This window comes from Pimephales promelas, chromosome 14 (genome assembly GCF_988280905.1).
Source record: "Pimephales promelas chromosome 14, fPimPro1.hap1.1, whole genome shotgun sequence".
Classification (NCBI taxonomy): Eukaryota; Metazoa; Chordata; class Actinopteri; order Cypriniformes; family Leuciscidae; genus Pimephales; species Pimephales promelas.
This window is the reverse complement of record NC_142782.1, coordinates 11,567,167-11,591,914: the sequence shown is the minus strand read 5'-3', so window position 1 is coordinate 11,591,914 and position 24,748 is coordinate 11,567,167. Positions and strand designations below refer to the sequence as shown.

The 24,748-nt window shown below is 36.7% G+C and overlaps 2 protein-coding genes across 3 annotated transcripts in view; both read right to left on the bottom strand.

Moving 5' to 3' along the window:
• pdlim2 (PDZ and LIM domain 2 (mystique)) overlaps positions 1 to 12,602 on the bottom strand; it is an 86,303-nt gene extending 73,701 nt beyond the window's left edge. The window contains exon 1 of one of the 2 annotated variants that reach the window (XM_039682648.2): positions 12,283 to 12,602. The gene's annotated coding sequence lies outside the window, so the exon portion shown is untranslated. Of the gene's footprint in view, positions 1 to 5,970; positions 6,099 to 12,282 lie in introns of those variants that run through there. The other variant, XM_089119401.1, reaches the window with a different exon arrangement.
• A 3,481-nt stretch (positions 12,603 to 16,083) lies between these two features.
• LOC120486574 (vinexin) overlaps positions 16,084 to 24,748 on the bottom strand; it is a 32,591-nt gene continuing 23,926 nt past the window's right edge. The window contains exons 15-17 of the mRNA XM_039682689.2: positions 21,412 to 21,506; positions 20,320 to 20,426; positions 16,084 to 17,629 (exon numbers count right to left, since the gene is read on the bottom strand). Coding sequence (XP_039538623.2) covers positions 17,568 to 17,629; positions 20,320 to 20,426; positions 21,412 to 21,506 — 264 coding nt within the window. The 3' untranslated portion in view covers positions 16,084 to 17,567. The remainder of the gene's footprint in view (positions 17,630 to 20,319; positions 20,427 to 21,411; positions 21,507 to 24,748) is intronic.

Here is a 24,748-nt window from a genome sequence, read left to right as displayed (position 1 = left end):
ATAAAATATAAGTCGGTGCATTTCGACGATATGGGAAAATAAAAGCCCAGGCTATTTGCGAGAGCGCGACGCCGGAGGTGAGGCGTTTATTAGTGTGAGCCCGCTGGGGCGGGCACGTAACTTACATTCGCAGCCTTACTCATACGCAGAGTATTCAATGTGTGGCGGCTCGCTGACAGCAACAGCTGGCTGTTTTGAATGAGACGACCCAGTTACTGTGAACGCACGGGGAGCACTTTATGAACATTCTGTGATGCGCGAGCAGCGCCAGGGACAGTGTGTCTGTTAAGAGTGAGCGGGAGACACACATAAGCTGATTTATACGAGGTTGAACTGGCCGTGTGACAAAGCGGGCATAAGATGGACACGAGCGCGAGTTCGTGGGTGAATTTAATAAGGCGAAGCGTTGTTAACTAATTGATCCATATATAAGGTGCTCCGGATTATAAGGCGCACTGTGGTTTTTTGAGAAGATTAAAGGCTTTTAGTGTGCCTTATAGTGCGGAAAATATGGGGTAGTTATGATATATAAAAAAATCTCAGCTCTCAGATTCTGTCAACTTTATTACGCAATTCAAACAATACATACACTTTTGGTGCTTGTAAATGTTACACGACAGATTCCTAGCGCACGCGAACCGTACACGAACACGGTTGAAAGATACAGTATGTTACAACTTACCAGAATGTATTCCTCATGCATAATATCGACCAATCATTTTTTGAACTCTTCCCTGAACTGAAATGTAGTAGTGGGCTGTACTTTCCATACGATTGACATCAGGTTCAAGTACACCCACAAGCCATGTGTGTTACTCGTGTATTTCAGTTCGGATGGTGGTATATGTTGCCCGCTGGATACCGTCTCCCATGGCCCAAACTGGTATTATGACACCTGCCAGGCCGGAGCTAGTAATTTAGCATGCTAATTCAGGTTAATATCTCGGCAGCACTTTAACTTGTCATTTTTTTTAATGACATCATCGACCTTATTTCTTCTCATTCTTTTGATGCGTGTAGCTCATTTTTTGGATATTTTAACTTCAATTATTACAGATGGCAGTGGCACCTTTAATATTTAACTTAATACTATTAGCTCTTGCCATTGATGTGAAACTGGTATCAAGAATTGTAAAATAGTGTGAAACACACGCTCCCTCCCATCACCACAGACTAATTTGTGACTTTTCAAAGTCTCACTTGTCAAGGGTGCCATTTAAACATTTGGCAGATGCTTTTATCCAAAGCGACTGTACACTGCATTCAAGTTTATCACCTTACATTGCTAGCACCTTTAAACAATGTGACCAGGCAGGGTGTGTTCTGAGTTTGAAATTACTATACAGACGTAGGACATATTTAGTATCACAATTTAAAAAATTAGCAGTACAGTAGCAAATCCATACAGTGAATCTAATCTTGCAGCACACACCAAACCTACTGAACATACTTTTTCTCACATGATCCACTCCCATGAGTGAGCTTAACAGTCACACCTGTCCAACACACACCCAGTCAGTACACCAGAGCACTAATGCCACAGCAGCACCTCCCCATTCTGGTGGTAAAAAAAAAAAAAGCCAAAATCAAACATTCCTCACATTCTGATCACATTCAATGTCAGTGAGTCAACTCTGCTACTTTCCATCTTAATGATGTAGAAACATCAAACAAAGTACAACAACGTGGACAAGAAAAGAACGCAAAGGGCGTTGGGTGGGGACGAACAATACAAGACATGACCTCAGTCTGAATAATGGATTGTGTGTTGGTATTTCAAAATTTCACCTAATGAATCATTACAATTCCACATTCCAGTATCACCTAATTACAGTGAGTTTGATTTTTGGTTGCTTAAATGATTCACTCCTCGGCTGTTATGTTTGGCTGTCATAGAAACAGAACAAGAAAGATATCATGATCATGACTCAAGAGCATGAGGTATTCACAACAAGCTCTACGTTCTGACAAGTATGATACGTTCTTCCCCACAGGCCACAAAGTCATACAAAGCTTTAAAAAAGAAAAGAAAATTTGTTAATAGGCTACAGTGGTGGTCCTTTGCTTTACAAGACAAAGCATAATGTAAGACTGTCACGACAGCAAAGTTCCAGCCGTTTATAACAAAATACATTACCAACAAGTAGCCTAAATATCATACCAGTCAAATTTCACAATTGTTACAACATAAAAATATTTCATATATATTATATATAAAATGTGTTATTAATGGCGTTAACGCAAAGCCATTTTAATGGCGTAATTTTTTTAATGTGTCTTTTTGGCCTAGCAAACTTTGTAGTTTTTTTTTTTTTTACATGCTTTTGCAACAGGACGTGGCATGCGTGGCGCTGCACTATGAAACCTATTCATTGCAATGGCTTGCGCCGCGCGAAGACGTTTCGTTGCTTCGTCGACCAAAGCGCTTTCGACCCCCGCCAAGTTATTACCCTCCTAGCATTGGTAGGTTTAGGATTAGTTGTGGGGGAGGGGTTAGGATTAGGGGCGATCAGGCAATCAGGTACTGACTTCAACGAGGGGGGTAATAATTTGTCAGGGGGTTGAAATTAGGCACAACACTGAATGGATTCTGAATGGAAAGTTTACTTTTAAAAAGTTGCCAAATGGTTCCATTGACAAGACCAAAGTGATCTGTGTGTTTAGTCATTGTGAACTGAGCTATCATCATTGCAGCACGTCCAGTCTGAAATACCACTTGATGATGGCCAAGCACAGTTGATGCGAATTCTCCGCCCCCTTGTCAATATCAGGATCTCGTCAGTATTTCTTTCACCCTTTCATTGATGGACAGTGTTATTGTGTGAGATTATTTGCTCCAAGTGAGAATGTTAGTGTTAAAGGACAAGTTCGGTATTTTACAATTAAAGCCCTGTTTTAAGATCGTCCCTGATGAAATAGGAGCATTTGTCTAAAAAACAATCTTAACCATTCTGTCACAAGAATTTTTGGATTCTGTGTTAGCACCCCCCCACCTTTATAATTAAAGCATAGGTGCACTCGAACAATCATTCATTAAAACGCATAAAACTTTAGTTTACAAAGACGTGAAACTCACCGAGTGTTCTGGGGTGTTCACTGATATGCTCACACAAAAATCGCTGCAAAAGATGCTTTCCAACAGGTTTTATCGTAGTTTTTGTCCAAGTCCATTTTCTTCCTGTTTTTGGTCGAAGTCCACAGTGGTCGATTATCGAGTTTGCGTGCGCGATCCTATTGATCTAGTTACCAATGATCGCGCATGTGAACTCGACAATTTACTACTGTGGACTTTGACCGAAAACAGGAAGAAAATGAAGTCGGACAAAAACTACGATAAAACCTGTTGGAAAGCATCTTTTGCAGCGATTTTTGTGTGAGCATATCAGTGAACACCCCAGAACACTCGGTGAGTTTCACGTCTTTGTAAACTAAAGTTGTATGCGTTTTTATGAATGATTGTTCGAGTGCACCTATGCTTTCCTATGCACCTTATAAAGGTGGGGAGGTGCTAACACAGAATCCAAAAATTCTCGTAACAGGAGCATTTGTCTAAAAAAAACAATCTTAACTATTCTATTTCATCAGGGACGATCTTAAAACAGGGCTTTAATTGTAAAATACCGAACTTGTCCTTTAAATTGAACACAGTGTGGCAATGTTGTTCTCAATTCAAAACATTTTCACAAAGCAAGCCATGTTGATAAGAGCATTAAAATGAGAAAAAAACAAAATAATGGGACAAAAATAAATCAAGCGACATTTAGTAGATAAAAATATGTGATTAATTGTGAGTTAACTGTGACATTAATGCGATTAATCATGATTAAATATTTTAATCGTTTAACAGCACTAATATATATATATATATATATATATATATATATATATATATATATATATACACACTCACCGGCCACTTTATTAGGTACCCCATGCTAGTAACGGGTTGGACCCCCTTTTGCCTTCAGAACTGCCTCAATTCTTTATGGCATAGATTCAACAAGGTGCTGGAAGCATTCCTCAGGGAGTTTGGTCCATATTGACATGATGGCATCACACAGTTGCCGCAGATTTGTCGGCTGCACATCCATGATGCGAATCTCCCGTTCCACCACATCCCAAAGATGCTCTATTGGATTGAGATCTGGTGACTGTGGAGGCCATTTGAGTACAGCGAACTCATTGTCATGTTCAAGAAACCAGTCTGAGATGATTCCAGCTTTATGACATGGCGCATTATCCTGCTGAAAGTAGCCATCAGAAGTTGGGTACATTGTGGTCATAAAGGGATGAAAAAATGGTCAGCAACAATACTCAGGTAGGCTGTGGCGTTGCAACGATGCTCAATTGGTACCAAGGGGCCCAAAGAGTGCCAAGAAAATATTCCCCACACCATGACACCACCACCACCAGCCTGAACCGTTGATACAAGGCAGGATGGATCCATGCTTTCATGTTGTAGACGCCAAATTCTGACCCTACCATCCGAATGTCGCAGCAGAAATCGAGACTCATCAGACCAGGCAACGTTTTTCCAATCTTCTATTGTCCAATTTCGATGAGCTTGTGCAAATTGTAGCCTCAGTTTCCTGTTCTTAGCTGAAAGGAGTGGCACCCGGTGTGGTCTTCTGCTGCTGTAGCCCATCTGCCTCAAAGTTCGACGTACTGTGCGTTCAGAGATGCTCTTCTGCCCACCTTGGTTGTAACGGGTGGTTATTTGAGTCACTGTTGCCCTTCTATCAGCTCGAACCAGTCTGGCCATTCTCCTCTGACCTCTGGCATCAACAAGGCATTTCCGCCCACAGAACTGCCGCTCACTGGATGTTTTTTCTTTTTCGGACCATTCTCTGTAAACCCTAGAGATGGTTGTGCGTGAAAATCCCAGTAGATTAGCAGTTTCTGAAATACTCAGACCAGCCCTTCTGGCACCAACAATCATGCCACGTTCAAAGTCACTCAAATCACCTTTCTTCCCCATACTGATGCTCGGTTTGAACTGCAGGAGATTGTCTTGACCATGTCTACATGCCTAAATGCACTGAGTTGCCGCCATGTGATTGGCTGCTTAGAAATTAAGTGTTAACGAGCAGTTGGACAGGTGTACCTAATAAAGTGGCCGGTGAGTGTATATATATATATATATATATAATTGTTTGACAGCACTAATATATATATATATATATATATATATAATTGTTTGACAGCACTAATATATATATATATATATATATATATATATATATATATATATATATACACACACATTTAATCGTTTGACAGCACTAATATATATATATATATATATATATATATATATATATATATATAATTGTTTGACAGCACTAATATATATATATATATATATATATATATAATTGTTTGACAGCACTAATATATATATATATATATAATTGTTTGACAGCACTAATATATATACATATATATATATATACACATTTAATCGTTTAACAGCACTAATATATATATATATATATATATATATATATATATATATATATATAATTGTTTGACAGCACTAATATATATATATATATATATATATAATTGTTTGACAGCACTAATATATATATATATATATATACACACACATTTAATCGTTTGACAGCACTAATATATATATATATATATATATATATACTGGACACACAGTATATATTGCTACTGTATAATGATGACTAAAACGGAAATTGCACCAAATGTCAAATTTAAAACTATCACTCTAAAAAAAAAATGATGGGTTATTTCAACACAAATTTGGGTCAAATATGGAAAAAGCCAAACGTTGGTTTAAAAATGATAAAAAAAATAAATAAAAATAAAGCATTGTTTAGAGTGTATAATAAAATAAACTACATTAAAAGTTCAATTTAATTCAAATCAAGTTACATTTAAAGTTGAATACAAAGGATTAAAAGTTAAAAAAAAAAATTGTGCCTCTACTGAGCTCACCACAATATAGATCAAATCTCAATCCAAATTCAGTGTGCAGGTTTCTCCTTTAAGCTGTCCAGACACTGCCAAAAGGAAGGGATTGCAATGATATATGCAGACACAGCCATGAATTCAGATCATCTGAGCGGTCTCGATAGCAATGATAGGCCGTGGTTAAACTGTCGTGACTCTTTTTGCAGAGGAAGTGGTAAGAGACGACCAAGTTTTGGTAAAGTATGGCTGGAATAGAGCACGAGTTCAATTACAGCACAGAAAACACAGGGTAGATTTTTCCCTGAAGAGAGAAACTGTGGTGGTGCAGACAGACACGCCATCATTACGACTACCATATTATCCTGTTCACGGACTTTAAATAAGAACATCAAGACAGCCTTTTAACTGCTACAAAACAGAGACACAGGAAATGTGGTAAGAGACAGACAACCAGCAACAAGATACCACATTGTGCGAACAAACAACTTAGTAGGCTACTAGAAATGAGAAACACATCTACTCTCCATCATCTTCAATGTCGAGAGCATCTTTTTTGCCCTTGTAAGGAGATGGTTTGGGCGTATATTATGCTAATAACTGAGCACCCTCATTAAAGATGCAGTCACTCGTACTTAACTTCACAGTTAAGAGGAAATGCAAGCTCATGCAAAGAAGTGTCTCGTCTTCGAAAGTCCAAGTATGATGCAATTGCAACTTGCAAATTCATACAGCAAGATGATGTTTAGTCAATGAGAATCTAAATCTCAGACATTTACCCTGTTTGATTAAAAGGAAAGTAGAAAATTTGGAATTTATTATTTGTGTTATTACAAAATATCCCTAGTGTGATGTGATGTATTCTGTTGTCAAATTCCTTGCAAGCTTCATTTGGTCAAAGCATATGTGTAAACGCACCTTTGTATAATCTGGATTATTCACTTTAAGGACAAGGCTTAAAGACAAATTTGGGCACCTCCTTGCTTGAGAAACTTCTCAGTCTGCACATAATAGAAAAGACAATTATGAATTTATTGAAAAAGGTTTCTTTCATCATCAAAGGCAGCTGATAACAGATCATATCAGAGTGCGCCATTTCCTTTCTATTTGAACACATGGTGTTCTTTTTTACACATTCATTTTCTTGCTAAACCAAAGAGAGAAGAAATTTTGCATACTAAAAAAATGCAGCTTTCAAAGAAAAAAAAAAAGAAAAAAAAAAAAACTCCGTTTGCTGCCCACTATGAAATAACCATCTGAATATGGAACTGTTTTGAATTGTTGTTTTGCATGGGATGCTATTTTGTGGTCCAGTTGACTATCAAAACCATAAGCGGTACTAGCCTTGGTGGTCCCTGTACACGGCTGATTTATTGCACAGTTGACAGCGCAGAGACTGAGTGAAATTATAGACCCCTTTTGCGCCGACGTCACAGTTACGTCACGGCGCTAGCTGGAGGCAAAACAAAGTGAAAACTGGAGGCGGCCAATACAAAACAGCACAGATTTGGCTACATAAAAAGGAGCTTAAATAATTGTTACTATTATTAAATGTCATCTTGTTGTGTTGTTTGGTGCAAAAATTGATGAAAAATGAATATGCTGTATCTGGAACTTTTATTTCTAGAAAATATTCACATCATTAAAATCGCACTGTAATGTCACTCTTTACATTGTCGTGGTCTCGGCAGAACTGCGGATCATACACACAAGTCTTATACAGGATCATATAGGCATCTAAAGATTTATATGCCCTCAGTTTCTATTTACGATCGGGTTCTCTATAAGGTAGGTGTAGAAGTCAGGCCACTCAACCGAGGTAACGTACGTTAATCCTGTCAGATCGTCCATGCATTGAGTGAGCGTGTAGGCGGCTACAGGTCGGCCAATCTGGTTCCGTCCGTTAAAAATAACTTTTGGAAATAACAATCGCGGTCCTGGACACTGAGTGACCTTACACATTAAGATAATATCAGATTTTCTCCAGTCATTGTTAAAAAATGAGCTAACAATCCTTGCTAACTAGCGTTAGTGAAGCTGCCAGAGGGATCTTTCTGCCTCCACCTAAGCTCCGCCCACAAAAAAACATCACCATGTTTACCAACTGTAAAAGGGTCTATAAGTTTCTGGATGTTATGTCTTCCACAGCCCTTTTAGCACTGAGTATATCTGCAGTCCTGTTCCATGCCTACATGCCTACAAAACAAATTTGTATAATGCCAGCCCCACGTCTACTTTGACCAACACATTCTCATCCCAAGACGTCATCTAACTGGCACTTTTGACCATACGTCAAAATCCAACGTTTTAGGGTACCCTTTAACGTCAGTTAGATGACATTCCTAGGGCGTCATCTAACTGACGCTTTTCCTTTACCTTCAATTAGATGATGCGGTTAGGTTTAGGTCTGGGGTAGGTTCAGGATTGGATAGTGTCATCTAACTGACGTTAAAGGGTACCCTAAAACGTCGGATGTTGACGTACGGTCAAAAGCGTGATGACGTCTTGGGATGAGAACGGGATGAGACTTTGACCCACCCTAATACACCAGTTGTGGCTGAGGCCTGGAAGAGTTTGGTTCATGTTGTTGAAATGTCAAGTAATCGCTATTTTCAGCGCTGCAAATCCACCTTCCACACATTTCAAAAGGATAAGGATTGACGCTGGAATTGATATGGAAAAACACCACCATTGTTCCTGTTCGTATCACTGTTTATCATTCACCGAGAAACGTTTGGTAATGGGCGTTTCATTTCAGATGTGCGCAGTAAGTGGAAGACCAATCACAACTAACTGGACCATCTGACCAATCAGAGCAGAGCAAGTTCACGAAAGGGAGGGGTTCAGAGACATAGGCTACATCCGAAATCGCATACTTCCCTACTGTAGTAGGCGAAAAACAGTATGTGACAAAACTAGTATGTCCGAATTCACAGTACTGATAAAAAAGAAGGCAAAAAATACCTTGATGATCTACTACTTCCGCCAAGATTCTGAAGTGTGCATACGATGGACACTTTACTATCCCATGAGGCCGCGGGAGACGATTCATGAATGGCAGTGAAGCGACGTAATGTAACTGACGCTGATAGGTCACATGATAAAGCAAGCATGGTGGATGTAGTACGTCTGAATTACATGCATACTACATGGTACATACTTTTTTTTAATCTAGCATGAAGTAATAAGTACAGTACCTACTCAAGAGAGTATACGATTTCGGACACAGCCTGAATATTCAAACAAATCTTACAGTGTGTTTGTAAAGTGACTGTAAAGTGTTTCCAAAACAAAATTTGGAACCTTTAAAGAGTAACTTTTTTTAGTTAATGATCTGTAAGAATGGATCTAAATTATTAATACCAGTCATTGATTCAAGTAACTTTTTTGACATTTGTGTATAAAGTGTTTTATATCTACAATATATGGTGTAAAAATGTCTTAGGCCGTGTGTACACTAAAGCGTTTTTAGCCAGCTGAAAACGCCAGACGCTCTGCTGAAGAACGCCGTGCTTTGGGCGCTTAAGAGCGATTTGGCAGCGCAGTGTTTTTTTTCCGTTGAGACGTTTCGTTGCTATGAGACAGAATATCCGCAGCAGTTTGAATGTTGACAATTGGTCGGTGTGGTATTAGTCCCGCCCCTCCTCCACTGTGATTGGACGACTGGGTAAAAAGTGACCGTGATGAGCGCTGCGTTTTATCCAAAGTTGAATATTTTTCAACTCCCAGCGACCAGTAAAAACGCCGGGCACTTTGCGCTTCAGCGTGAAAAAAACGACCAGCGCCTCGGTATGCTCATGGCGTTTAAAAAAAACGCAGCGCTACCATTGAAAACAATTGAAAACATACGCCAGGCGCGTGGAAAAACGCTTTGGTGGACACACGGCCTTAGTGCTGCCCTCTTCAGGTTGAACGGTGGCTACTGCAATTGAATTTTCCTATTGGATGTTCCGCACTTCGTGACGTACGCAGGTTTCAGCTCACCACGCTCTTGGTATAAAAACCACAGCAGTATAAAAACCACCTTGTTTCGCCAAAACCACTGTAGCGAGTCAGGAGTTGCAATTGCGAGTATTGAAAACGATCAGGATAGTGTTTTAGCATCTATTTCGTCCCCTTTATCTCCGCCCACTTTTTCAGCATTTTTCAAATATTGCCAGTGGATGGAGTCAGGCTCTGATCGGGGGTTTAGTTACCCTTTAAAGTAGCATAATTGGGACACTTTAAGGTTAAAATTAGTTTTATTTTTAGTACTCCAACCTAAACTTATTTCAGATAGTGGCCAAGGTAAAATTTCTCTAATTCATCTTCTTTCTTTTTTTTTTTACTTTAAGAAAAATGTTTTTAGTGGTTGCAGTAATCCTAAAACTGAAATTTACACTATTGTTTGCAGCACCAATAATAGACCCTTTTACGGTTTGTACACAATGATGACGTGGCAACGTATGCACGCGCATATTGGCAACAGAAGTATGGCGAGAATCAGCAGCGTGTCAAGCTACGCGAGCGGATTTTTATTATGTCCTCGCTCAAATCAACACGTTTAATCGCGTGCAGCCACAGGCGCCGCCGGTTCTTCTGAAACGGCCGTGATCCTGTCAGAATCCTATAAAACTTAAGCCCCTTGGTGGAATATTGATATACGAATATAGTGTAACCGTAATGGCAACAACCAGACATTTTGAAGCTGGGAAGCCGTTTTACTAAACTTTTGGAGTTGCTAACACGTTAGAGCCAGTGGGAAACAACACCACTTCCGTTGCCAAAATGCGCGCGCAACTGTTTGATCACATGGGCTATTAAATTATTTATTGCCGCACCAAAAAAAGTAAAATAAATTGAAACGTAAACAAAACAGATGAATGAAAATGCGCGTTTTGAGGTGATTAAAATTGGGTAAAGCAGAGTAACAGAGAGCGAGAAGGTAAAAAAAAAATTGAGAGGTGACAGAGAAGAATTGCACAGGTGGAGACAATGGAGAGGTACAAAAGCACTTCCAATGGGTTTGGTCATGTGAATACAGAAACATGTCTGGCTTTTTCCCCCATCCATTCAAAAGCACTGCCCAGTCATCATTCACATTCAGTGCCCAGCCTCAAAACTGCTTTCTGCTCACTTTAAACCTACAGAGAGCTGTGTTACAGCAACAATATAACAGCAGCTGGTAGAAACTGGTGATCTTTTTTTAATACAACTTCCTATAAGCCAGACATCTAGATTCATTTCTGAGGCTATACCATGCAAGTTTGGATAGTGTTGAAGCCTGACGTGTTAAGCTGTACCCCTTCACATTATTCTGCATAACTGAATCCAAATTATTCCAGTCTGTCCTGGAGTAGAACCTCAACCCGAACACAAGAAAATCCATACAGTACCCTCAAAATAGTAAAAACAACTGTACATACTTTAGTTTCTCTTCAATGTCAAGTGAAGAAATGTCTCAAAACCAGATGAACTGCCTGACAACATTTTTGGGCATCATAGGCACATCAAATGAAATGTTCTTTGCAAATGCAGTGCACACTGACATACATAATCTCATAATGTTTATCACACCAAAAATAAAATACATTTTCTCTTTTACTGTTTCTAATCTCAATCCATTATAATGCAACACGTTTTAAAGCTTTATATGAAATAACATCTGGTTATATTCTAAACTCAACTCATAGTCATGTTCAAAATGTAAGGGTGTCCCAAGGTTTTCACAATCCATTAGGACCTACTCCATCAACTTGTCACATAGTCTCACATAGTACCATTTGTTCTCTTTGGTCTTTGTGAGAGCATGTGTGCAAGGCAAAAGAAACGTTTTAACCCTTTATTATTTGTGTCCATTTAATAAGTTTGTCAATAGTTTAATTTCATTAAATGTACAGTAGTTTGGTCTAATTTTGACGTTTTTAAAAATCTGCTTTAAAAATATAATCAAACCGTAAAGTATCCCATTGAAAATTGGGCTTTTGAGTGATGGAGAACTACATGCTCATACTCCTCTGAATCAAGCTGCAGTGTTACAGCTGTTGTGTCGATTTACATGGCACATTAGACGCAATTCATCACTTAAACAAGCTGAAACACTCAGTTATTCGACCATTTCTGCGTAGGATAGTTAGACTTTACAAGAAAAAAACTGCGGATGCAATAAAACAGTTGCGTTGCTGCAGTAGTAGTAACAGTGAAAGACTAAAGGATGCTGAACTGATGCCATTTTCTCACCTGAAGTGTTACGCAAAGGCACAGTATGAATATGTAGCACTTCTAAAAATTAAAAATACAACATAATAACGGTACATGTCTGCTAAACTTGAAGAACTTAAGGGGGGGAAATGCGCTTACCTGGTAACGAGTTGTCGCGCGGTAAGGAGTGTAATCACAACGCTGGGTTTGACACCTGTGCGGATGACGTCAAAACCACGCACGCGTTCTGTGTGAGCGCGGAGAATCGCCGCTAATCTTGCACAGTCTCACTCTGTCAGTTTCCTAAAGCAGAACTGATTGAGACACTTTCAGCGCGTCAGTTTTTAGGCAGTGCACTCCATGTGACCAAATTCCCACACCGCCCAGGTTTTTTTCAAACTTTTCCCAAGAATGTTTCCGCTGTAGAGATGATGAGCATCATGCGCGCGTTCCTCACTCTCATGCCACGTGTTGCTGTCAAAATAAAGGCTGGGGGTAGGCACGCGAGGGTGGCACGCGGGGCGGGTCGAGTAGGTGGGATGAAACAGAAATATGATTTTAAGAGCAATTATTATTAGACTTCGTGCTAGTGCGCCACCTGCTGACAATGACAACTAAAAGGATTTACATTATTTTCTTCGCTTTGGTGCATTTCTACATCACTATTTAGCCTACATTTGCTCAACAGTTGATGCAGTTTTCAAAACAAATATTACAAATTGCAAAACCAAGTGGATAACCTGCAAAAGCCTGTCATTGCACAACATGGATAGCAAAATAGCAGGTATTCAAATACTTATTTTCCTCACTTTATCCCTTTCATGCATGAATTATGATAACCTCAGTCAGGATTTTTTTCCTTTGTGTTTTTATTGCCCTTAGGGCATGAAAAACAAGATTTGATTTGATTTTTTTTTTTTTAACAAATTTTTCAAAGAGATTTTCAGATGTCCACTTGAGTGGACAGCATGCATTTATAGTTTAAACTGAAGAGATACTGTATTAAAGATAATACAATAATCAAACAGATAAATTATGTGTATTTAACAAACTAATCAATACAATTACATCAAATCATGTGAAAACTATAAAATATATGAAAAAATGCATATAAATCCGAAATATTGCAAAGGCAATTGACCTGCATACAAGTTGCACTTCGTGTATCTTGGATATCAGAACATGATGATGTGATTCCATCAGAAATGTCTACAGCCTGTCAATGTACAATTGTGGAAACACTCAAATGCTCCCTCCAGTGTGCCAGAGTATGTCAATTTACCCTTATTAGCTGATAATTGTGATTATGTTAGAGATGGACACATTTCTAGCATAGCCCCTCTTCTGAGAAAACCTAGTGATACATTTTTTTTTAAATCTCATCTGAAATGAGCAGTGTTGGGCCAGGCATAACCCATTCAGATTATTTGGTTGATGTTACAAAGAAAGTAATGTGTTAGAAGTAACATGCATTACATAATCAGATTTGTTTTACTGTTTCGAGTAAAGTAATGTATTACAAGTAATATGCATTACCTACTCAGATTACTTTTTGATCTAACAATTAATTACAAGTAATGTGCATTACGTAATCAGATTACATTTTGTTGTTACGAATAAAGAAACGCATTACAAGTAACATGCATTACATAATCAGATTACTTTTTGATCTAACAAGTAATGCACTACAAGTAACATGCATTATTTAATCAGATTACTTTTTGATCTAACAATGCATTACAAGTAACATGCATTGTGTAATCAGATTACTTTTGATGTTGCGAGTAAAGAAACAGGTAAATAGATATTTTTTGATCTAAGAAGTAATGCATTATGTAATTAGATTACTTTTTGATGAAATGAGTATAGTAATGCATTACAAGTCACAAATTATGTAATTACATAACTTTTTTAGATGTCAATGAAAATTACATTCTAATAATACAACCACAATTATTTACAGTCAAAAAAGTTACTGCAGATTAAGTATTTTCAAAAACAATATTCACAGTATAAGTAAATTGTAGCTAAAATATAGCCATTGATGCATGAGGTCCACTATAGTGGACGGGTGATTTATCAGATTTTTCTCCCAATCTAAAATCAAAACTTGGAAAATTTTAATGTGATATGACTCATTAGATACTGCTTGATGCTGCAATATTTTTTTTTACCTACAAGTGTCCTAGGATAGAAGGAATGGGTGGATATTCCGGAGCACCTTGGCATGTCTGACTGGCCATGGCCATCTTGGTTTTGAGGGGGAAAAAATCAAAACTCAATGGCTTATAACTTTGTTGCAATGCATAGGATGATGCACCAGGGTCCACTGAAGAGATTGATGTGCAACTTTCCCATAAAAGCCCTTGCAAATTCAAGAAAATGCTTTTTAAATAGCTGTCCACTGTAGTGACCACTATGCATGAAATGGTTATATAGCCCTATATATAAAAATATTTATATTTTAAACAAATGCTGTTCTTTTTGTAACTTTTTATTCATCAAAGAATTCTAAAAAAAAGTATCATAGGTTATAAAATTATTAAGCAGCACAACTGTTTAGAAACTGTTAGAACTAACATTGATAATAAATCATTATATTATAATGATTTGTAAAAGATCTTGTGACACTGAAGACTGGAGTAATGGCTAATGAAAATTTAGCTTTGCATGACAGTTATATTTTAATGTATATTCAAATATAAATCCATTATTTTAAATAATTATTATTATTTTAAATAAAACACTATTAAATAATACACTATTTGTTGGTCATTTAATTTAATTGCAATAATTTGATAATTATTTTTACAAATCTTAAAACCTTTGTTTTATATATATATATATATATATATATATATATATATATATATATATATATAAGTCTAGAATTGGTCGGTTATGGCATTATAAAAAGGGCTGAGTATAAAGCTTTTATCAGTGCAGTGTCACAAATCTACCAAAAAATAATTAAAAAAAAAACTGCAGAATTTAAAAGATGTATTATTATTTGTCTGTTTTGTAACATGAACATGCTTTATGTTTCATTTGGAATTCCAGATCTCATAAAATCAATCAATACAAACTCAAAACACATTAAGTTAAGCTTGTTCATCTGCGTATGTTTCGTAAAATGATAATTGCCTTTCAGTGAAAGATAGACGACATCATGTTCTCAAGATTATTTCATTTGTTCTGTTCTGTTGACTGATGAAAGACAGCTCATGAATAACAGCAGAACCGTAGACCAGGCACTGAAAGGGATTCAAATTGGACTGTGTAAAAAATTAGGCTCTTAATGAAAGTAACAAGCAACCAATGTTTTTTTTTTTTTTTTCTGTTATTTATTTGATCATTAACAAAATCTGTGAGTACCCTCTACAATACATTGTGTGTCAATAAAAATATATTATCTTTTCCCCCCCCATTATTCGATAACTGTGCGATAACGATTCAACAATCTGTACAACAAAATGCAAAGATACTTCAGTTCCCATAAAAATTAAAACAGAAGACAAAAGGAGTTAATGATGGAATTCAAATGAACACTCGGCATCTTCAACAACCATTTTTACAGCTATAATAAACCCACAGTAAAAAGACCTCCTCCAGCTCTTGTGCACGTGCACAAAAACAAAACAAAACAAAAAAAAAAACCACTGTGCACGTTTGTGTTGATTAACACAAGCTGACTTAATCTTAAGGCGTTGGTTTCAATTTGTAAAATCATGATTGACATACAGAGTTTTCTTAGTTTCAAGCATAAATCAAAATAAATTATAAGATTTATGGCTAAAACAAGAAAAGTAGCCTACCACCATATGTAAACTCAATTCAAGATATAATCTCTAAATGTTACCTAATACAATTTTGCTCCTCAAGAAGCACACAGGTAATTAATCTTGTTTCATTAATGTTTAGATATTTTTACTGTAGATTTGTTTGTTTTTACACTGTGAATTATTATAACTGCAAATTATGATGTTCGTTTAATCTAAGAACGTTAAGAACGATAAAGATAACGAAAATGATAACTTTAATAGCGTCCACACCAGCAAATGATATGGTTCTTGTTTATTTTATGCGCGCGCTGCAGTTTTGACGTCTGTCACTTTAAAAGCTCGAGCTCGTGAAGCCGGATGGATTCTGATTGGATGTTGATAATCAGCTGGAAAAAAAAAAATAATAAAATAAAAAAGTGATTCCAACAATTTCGTGTCACTATGCCGTCGTGACCATCGTTGTTGTGATGTGGACTGCTATTATTTTATATTTATAACGATTTCTATAACGAACTAACTCTATATTAACGCCAATGATGATAACCATAAAGATGACGATATAGTCGTAAAAATCGAACTCATTTAAAGAATAGCAGAGTTCAAACCAAAGATATAATGATAACAGCAGAGAAATAATATCATTGGCATCACTTTCAGAACGGTTTTATCCAGCTGATAAATTATAAAAACATTGACACAATCAGAATCCATCATGCTGAAACAAGCTCGAGCATTTAAAGGGACAGAACTATCTGTATCGTTATCTTTATAGTTTTCGTCCTTGGTGTGGGCCCTTTTGCATTAATGTATGTTCAACTGAATATGGTTTTAGATAGGCCTATGGATTTAAATAGTTTATATAGTCAGAAACCATGTTTAATCTAGTTTGGATGGAACCTAGAACTGATTTTTCTCTGAACAGGAGACTTATTCATACAAAAGAGTTTGAAACAGCACTGCCTCAACACTTTCCCTGTCATAAAGCTTAAAATAATGTTGCATATACTGGGTTTGTTGCACAATAAACGTGAACCAGTTTTAAAAAATTGGAGGCAACTGCATTAAGCGTTTACAGACACTTGATAATGATTGCAAAGATTGCGGCTGTTATAATATGATGTGGCGGGCAGCTAAGCCAGCAAGTAAATGACAACTGTGATGATCGTAATATAAAAAAGAAGAGTTTTTTTTTAACCATGTCTTAGATCCAGATCCTCAGGATATGTAGTGTTCATAGCAAATCTGAAACCAAAATGGAGGTTAACTTTACAAAGACGTTAAAATTGAGAAAGTCAGCTAAGATAATGTCAATAGTGTCAGGGGGGTTATAAATGAATGTAATGACAATTAAAGCATAATGCAGTGTGGATTCATCACAAATACACACGTGAGTGATCATACTGTGACAAACCCATCTGTGTCCAACATCAGTAGGAGTTACTATGGGAACATGGGCGCCATAGTAATAAGGTGAGGAGTGCACATGCTTGGTGGATGATGTGAAGGAAGAATTTGTAAGAATACATTTGTGTGTGAAGAGGGGCAGTAGTTTTGTATATAGTGTACAGTGACCATACAGACAGAATGTATATTGCATTGATTAGTGGTTGAGCCTGTAGTGTCAGTGAAATAGAATCTGCCAGGAAGAATTGGTGGAAGCTCCTAAACTGGTGCCACATAGTTGCCAGGGAATGTTCCAAAAGCTTGGGTCCTTTCAGACGTACCTGACAAGAAGAGAAAATAAGAGTCATTTAAGCAAGAAAACAGATGGCACAAATAACTACTGCTCTTAACACACACACACACACAAAAATTACTGTAGTTACTGTAACAATCGGCCAATAGAGGGCAGTACAGTCTTGAAAATATCCATATTTCAGTTTTGTAACATGCTGTTTATGAGTAAAACTGTATATTCCGCTGTGTTATTATATGAAACAATATATACACTACCATTCAAAAATTTAGGTTCAGATTTTCTTTTGTTGTTATGAGAAACAGTCAAGCAAGCAGTAAATTAAACAAAAGTGACAGTAAATGTCATTTAAAGGGAGCTAAGCACATGGTCTAAAGCTCACGGCGCAAGTGCATTTAGGGCGTATCCGAATCCACTTTTGCTTGACGGGAAAAATGGTCAGCACCATAGATATAAAAATAAAGGCTAGATGTGTTACGGCGGAGTTTCCATCGTCATCACCGGCGGCCATCTTGTCACAGACAAGCCGATGTAAGATGAGTGGTCAGCACGAACACAAATACTCTTATCTCGTTGAAATCATGACGGATTTACGAACGGTTTGGTTTCTTACAAACGTTATTAACGTGGCTATAATTATCTGGATGATTATTTATTTATACACTTTTTATTCATAAGTATACGCAGTGGCATAACTACATCTCTGATGTTTATAACAAAACAAACCGTTTGAAAATCGGTAGAAAATTTAGCAAGTTATGGTCGTTTAAAAAGTACATGTACCATTAACACAATGTTATGAGTGAGCGAGCTACCTGTGACAAGATGGCCGCCAGGTGCAGACGTCGAACTCCATTGGCCAGCAGCGTGGACGACATATCTAGCCTTTATATACATATCTAAGGTCAGCACGCCCGGCGCATGGTCTAAAAGAATTGTCCCTATTCTCTTAAAGGGATACTCCACCCAAAAATCATTTACTCACCCTGAAGTTGCTGCAAACCTGTATGAGTTTCTTTCTTCTGCTGAAAACAAAGGAAGATATTTTGAAGAACGATTGGAACCAAACAGTTGTTTGGCACCATTGACTTCCATAGTAAAAATAAATAAATAAATAGGCTACTATGGAAGTCAATGGTGCCAAAGATTCAATCGTTCTTCAAAATATCTTCCTTTGTGTTCTGCAGAAGAAAGAAACTCATACAGGGTTGCAACAACTTGAGGGTGAGTAAATGATGACAGAATTTTCATCTTTGGGTGAAGTATCCCTTTAATGAGTACTGGGTGTGTCTTGGTGGATTCGCTATTTACAGAATTTGATAGTGGATAGACTGAACGAGTTTACAGAGCGCAAACGGATCTGCTCGTGCAGAAGCTGACCATCTACAGGACAAGCCGGATTCCACCATATCTTTATGTATGTCTTTAGACCAGGTTTCAGTTTGTCAGTGATGCAGTCTATTTCAGTTTCCTCAAATTAGCAATGTGCCAACGATGAGCCTGAACACACCTCGTTTTCAGACCAGCACGCCCATGGGAGCATAAATGGGCGAAAATGCATTTGCTATTTAAACAACGTTGCGCAGGATGTGAAAATGATAACAGCGTCGTCATGCTGAAACTAGCAAAAAACACTTGCATCGTTCTTGGTGCTGCACTGCACTGGGTGTATGATAGAGCCCATAATGTTACAAAAAAATATATATTTTAAATAAATGCTGTTCTTTTGAACTTTATATTCATCAAAGAGTCATGGAATATTGTATCACGGTTCCATGAGCATATTAAGCAGCACAACTGCTCAGCATTGATAATTATTAGAAATGCACCAAATCAGCATATTAGAATGATTTTAAGATCATGTGACTTTTAATCAAATCAAGCAGCCTTAGTAAGCATAAGAGAGCAAAAATATTACAGTCTTACTGACCCCAAACTTTTGAATGGTAGTGTTTGTAATAACTTTGGACTGTAAAATCTGACACATAAATTTATATTCTTCATATAATACAGTACACTCTTAGAAAAAAGGGTTCTATATATGTACAGTAGCATAGGGTTCTTTACTCAACTCCAAAGGACATTTTATGCTAAAAAAAAAAGGTTCAATAATGACAAGAAAGAACACTTTTGGCACAAAGGTTCTTTAAAGGCTATTATTCATTCATATATTACATTATTCTGTAACATTTTGGAGTTGTAATCAAATTATTGTTTATTAAACTGTTGTAACTTAATATCACATTTTAATCATGCTGATTTTTGGAGGATAAAAACTGAAATGGCACTCTTCGTGTGATATTGATTAATGACATTTTTTTAACCCCCATATCTTGAATTTTGGGATCATTCACACTCATTGCATTTTAGGGGTTCCAAATACGTAGCGTTCTATATAGAACCTTTTCTTCTAAGAGTGTACTGTATAATATTCTATTATTGTCAATCTCAGATTAAAAAGCACCGACTCTCTTCTACAACACAAAAATAATATCAATAGTTTAAAATGCTAGAAGTCAATTTAGGCATTGCAAAATTATAATCAATATATAACTATCAATATATAACTAAGCAATAGTTGATATGATACAAATGTATCATGCATCCCTAGAAACTATGATTAGTCTCTTTACCTGTAAAACAGTGTCCACAATAAGCTGTAAAGTGAAGAGACTTTATGCTAACAGTGTAAGTAGAGTTTTCTAAAAGGGCGATTACCTACAAACCAGCCGTCATCGCACTTCTCTATAACCTGAACCAGGTCTCCTTCTCTCAACTCCAGCTCGTCTTTATTCTGGGGGTTATAGTTGTAAACCGCTTTATACCTGAATGCAAAGAGAAAGAGTGAATGAAAAAGAATGATAGTTGGATTTGTGTACAGTTTTTGCACATATTTGAAGGAACGGTTGGCCCAGAAATTAACATCCTGTCATGTTTTACTCAGCAAACCTTATGACTTTCTTTGGTAGCACTTTACTTGAAGGGGTGTGCAGAAGACTGACATGACACCTTCATAACCATAACATGACATACGTATGAAGGAGACTTTATGCATGTTTATGACAACTGTCATTAAGTGTCTTTCACTCAATAATGACATTTTGAATGCAAAAATGACATTGTTTGAGATGTCTTTGTTATGACAACTTGACATAAACCAATACATCATAACCTGTCAGTGTCTTTGTCATGATGACTTGACATAAAATTAAGTTAAACTGTCATGTTGTTGGCTTTGACATGAGGCCATTATAACTGTCAAATATTTTCATGACCTCAACTACAGTGGTTTTGAATTTGTCATTAAAAAGTTATAATGGCTTCATGACAGCCAATGTCAAAACCAACCACCTGACAGTTTAATGTAATGTTAACCAATAAAGCAAGGGGATTTCTTAACTGCTATGACAGGTTGTGTTGTCTTAGTAGTGTCAAGTTGTCATGACAAAGACACTGACAGGTTATGATGTATTGGTTTATGTCAAGGTGTCATAACAAAGACATCTCAAACAATGTCATATTTGCATTACAAATGTCATAACTGAGCGAATGACACTTAATGAAAGCTGTCACAAACATGCATAAAGCTTCTTTCATATTCATAACATATGTCATGATTATGAAGGTGTCATGTTAGTCTTATTCACCCCCCCTTCAAGTAAAGTCATGCCCTTTCTTTCACAACGGTGGTGAGTAAATAACAAGGAAATTGACTTAATTGTCTCTTTAATCAATCATAAAACGAATAAATGTAAATTATATATCTATGTCTGCTCGAATTAGGTCAGAAGTAGTGAATAATGTACTCACAGTTGTCGTGAATAACCCTTGTTCACAGGAGACCGTGACGTGGAGGGAATCTTAACCTGTGCGTTGGGCTGTGGAGATTGTGTTCTGGTCCCATCCTAAAAATCATTGTTAAAATTTAGTTTTGTTTTACTATAAAATATCTGTTTTCTATTTTAATATATTCTAAAAAAAAAAATTTTTATTCCTGTGATGGAAAAGATGGATTAGATGGATCTTTCCATCTAATATGCTGATTAGATGGTTAAGAAACATTTCTTTATTATTGTATTATTATACAGCCTGTAATTGATAATGTCATGCAGCACGTGCGGCGATGACACAGAGCTAACAAACAAAGTCTTTATTCCAAGTAATAAATACAGGCGATATCCAGGGAAACCACAAGATGAACAATAATTGACAGGTGATAATTATACGTAATCATAGAAAAAAAACGAGGAGATAATCAATAAGCTGACTGGAGCAGAGAAACAGAAACTAAAAACAGAATAAAATATTCCAATATAGCCCTGATTTCCATAATATTACAAATAAGTTTATATAGCCTAATAGTACATCATTTAATGAGTACAAAAATATCAATAAAACTTTCCATCACAAAACTTTTCAAATCATACAGTATGTGTCAGCTTTAATGCACCTATCAATATATCAAAAGCAGTCAAATGTCAAAAGTTTAATGGCAAAAAAGAAGTAGGCTATCCAAAAAGTGCCCCTGTGGTGAAAATCAAGCGTTTAATATAGTTTATATGTCTACTTGATGTTTTTAATATGCTTTAAGACAGACTATGTGCAACTTCATAAGTCAACACCATTACTGATTTCCTCCTTATAACTGCAGTGAACCAAAGACAGGGTTTGAAATCGCTGGTGTTCTGACTTCACAAACTACCATGTAATCAATCACGACAGCATGTGATCGTCAGGGAGTGGATCTCTGAGCTGGTGAGAGTGAGTGGAGGCGGGGCTAATTTGCTAATTCATAGACCTGCGTATACTAAATGAGGCAAGGGTGTTACATTCAAGCTATTTTAAGGCATGAAGATTTTTTTTTTCAAATAAAACGTGTCATTTTGGTGATCAAAATGAGTTTTAAGACAATTATTGACTACAGGGGACTTTATCTTTTTACAATCTGCAATGGAAAAATAAGCCCAAATACCCAATTAATGTCAAAGAACTTTACATAAACAACACAAGTTTCTTATTTTTTTTCTTACAAACTCTAATTTCCTGTTAACTGTTTGGATGTAGTAAAATTTCTGGGACATGATTGCATTTTATTCTGTCACTCGCCGTAATTCTAAACCTTGAGATCAGGATTAGGCATAAAATAATGTGAACATCGGCTGAGAATTGAACAAACAGATGTGACCAGTCTCAGTGGAAGACAGGAATCATGTTTTTGTAATTAAGGGATACTACAAGAGTCCTTCACCTTACACATTGTTGTGGAAAGCAAAAATGCTATGAAATCCACATTATATTTTGCGAAAAAGTGTGAAAATCTAGCAAATTGTGCTGCTTAAAGGTGCAGTGAGTGATTGCAGAGAAACACTGTAAATCAACACCCAAACAAACCATTTTGTGACTATTTGCTAAGTATTTGTTTTGTGTGTGCTGCAAAAAAAAAATATCTGCTGATGATGGAGAGAAAGGGAGAGAGCGGGATATTTGTGGAAAGAGAGATGGCTCAGATATTACCTAAGAAGAAAATGTCAGAGGAATATAGAAAGAGCTAAAGGAGTAGTTCACTTTTGAAAAAAACTTTTGCTGATAATTTACTCACCCCCATGTAATGCATGTCCATGTCTTTCTTTCTTCAGTCAAAAAGAAATTAAGGTTTTTGATGAAAACATTCCAGCATTTTTCTCCATATAATGCACTTCAGTGGGAACCAAACGGTTCAAGGTCAAAAAGACAGTTTCAGTACAAACTGCAAACTGTTCAATGGGCTTTAAACGATTCCAGACAATGAATAAGGGTCTTATCAAGCGAAACAATCGCTCATTTAATAAATAAATAACAAGTTTTATAAGCTCAAATGGTCGCCTTGCTCTGTGAATCTTTTTCTGAGTCATTTGGTTCATTCATCGAACGAAACAAATGAATTGATAAGGAAAAAGATTTGTTCATTTTGATGGACGAGTTCGAGCAGGAGAGTCAATGAACGCGCATCACAGAACAAAGCAAGGCGACCATTTGAGCTTATAAAACTTAAACTTTGTTATTTATTTTTTAAATGAGCGATTGTTTTGCCTGATAAGACCCTTATTCATCGTCTGGTGTCCTTTAAAGCCCTTTGAACAGTTTGCAGTTTGCACTGAAACTGTCTTTTATATGTGCATTATATAGAGAAAAATGCTGGAATGTTTTCATCAAAAACCGTAATTTCTTTTCGACTGAAGAAAGAAAGACATGGATATTTTGGATGACATGGGGCTGAGTAAATTATCAGGAAAAGTTTTTGCAAAAGTGAACTACTCTTTTAATATTGGAAAAGCTTTCCAGCGCTGGAGTGACATTAGAGAGCAGAAAGGTTGCTTTGTTTCTGCTCGATAGCTGTTTCTAATTATGCGTTCTCATACTATCTCCTCATCATCTGTCAAGAACCCAAGTAGAGGACGCATGAAAGTGCCCGGATGTGTTCTTGATATCGAGGATGCATCGAATACACTAATCGAACCATTCGAAATCCAGAAGAACGCAGCGGGCGGGCTAAGTACGGAAGCCTGTACGCTTTAAACTTGTTCTCACTTAAGTGATTCCCCATTGACATTGCAAGCTCGCAAACTCGTGATGGCTCGTGAAAGTAAATTTGTCTGTTTGTTTTGCTCAATTTTAATAAAGTGATAACCTGAAGAAAGTCTGCAGTAGTTTTATTGGCATAATAAAAAAAGAATCTGACAATACATACACATATAGACTACTTATTTTCATAAACACACATGGTAAAATAAAAATAAAAAAGATATCAAATTATATGCAAACAATGCCTGACTATAGTAATATGAAATAAATGTTTTATTAGGTTATGACACTTGTTTGTGATGTTACAGTATGTGTATTGTGCATTAACTGCTACTTATAATCTGCTGGGACGGTAATTTGAGCAGCAAGATCGCATCTCAATCCTCACAAAGATGCGTTCTGTGTCCACGCGTCCTTCCAAGTTCGTTCTTTCAAGGTTGCCTACGTATCCAAGAGAACACAAGTCCGTTCTTTGCTTTCTTGGACTTGAGAAACAGCTATTGGTTAATTTGCTGTTTCACAGAAGCGAGATATGCTTTAGTTGTTGTTGAATCACAGCGTATTCGCGTGAGATGTCTGATGTTAG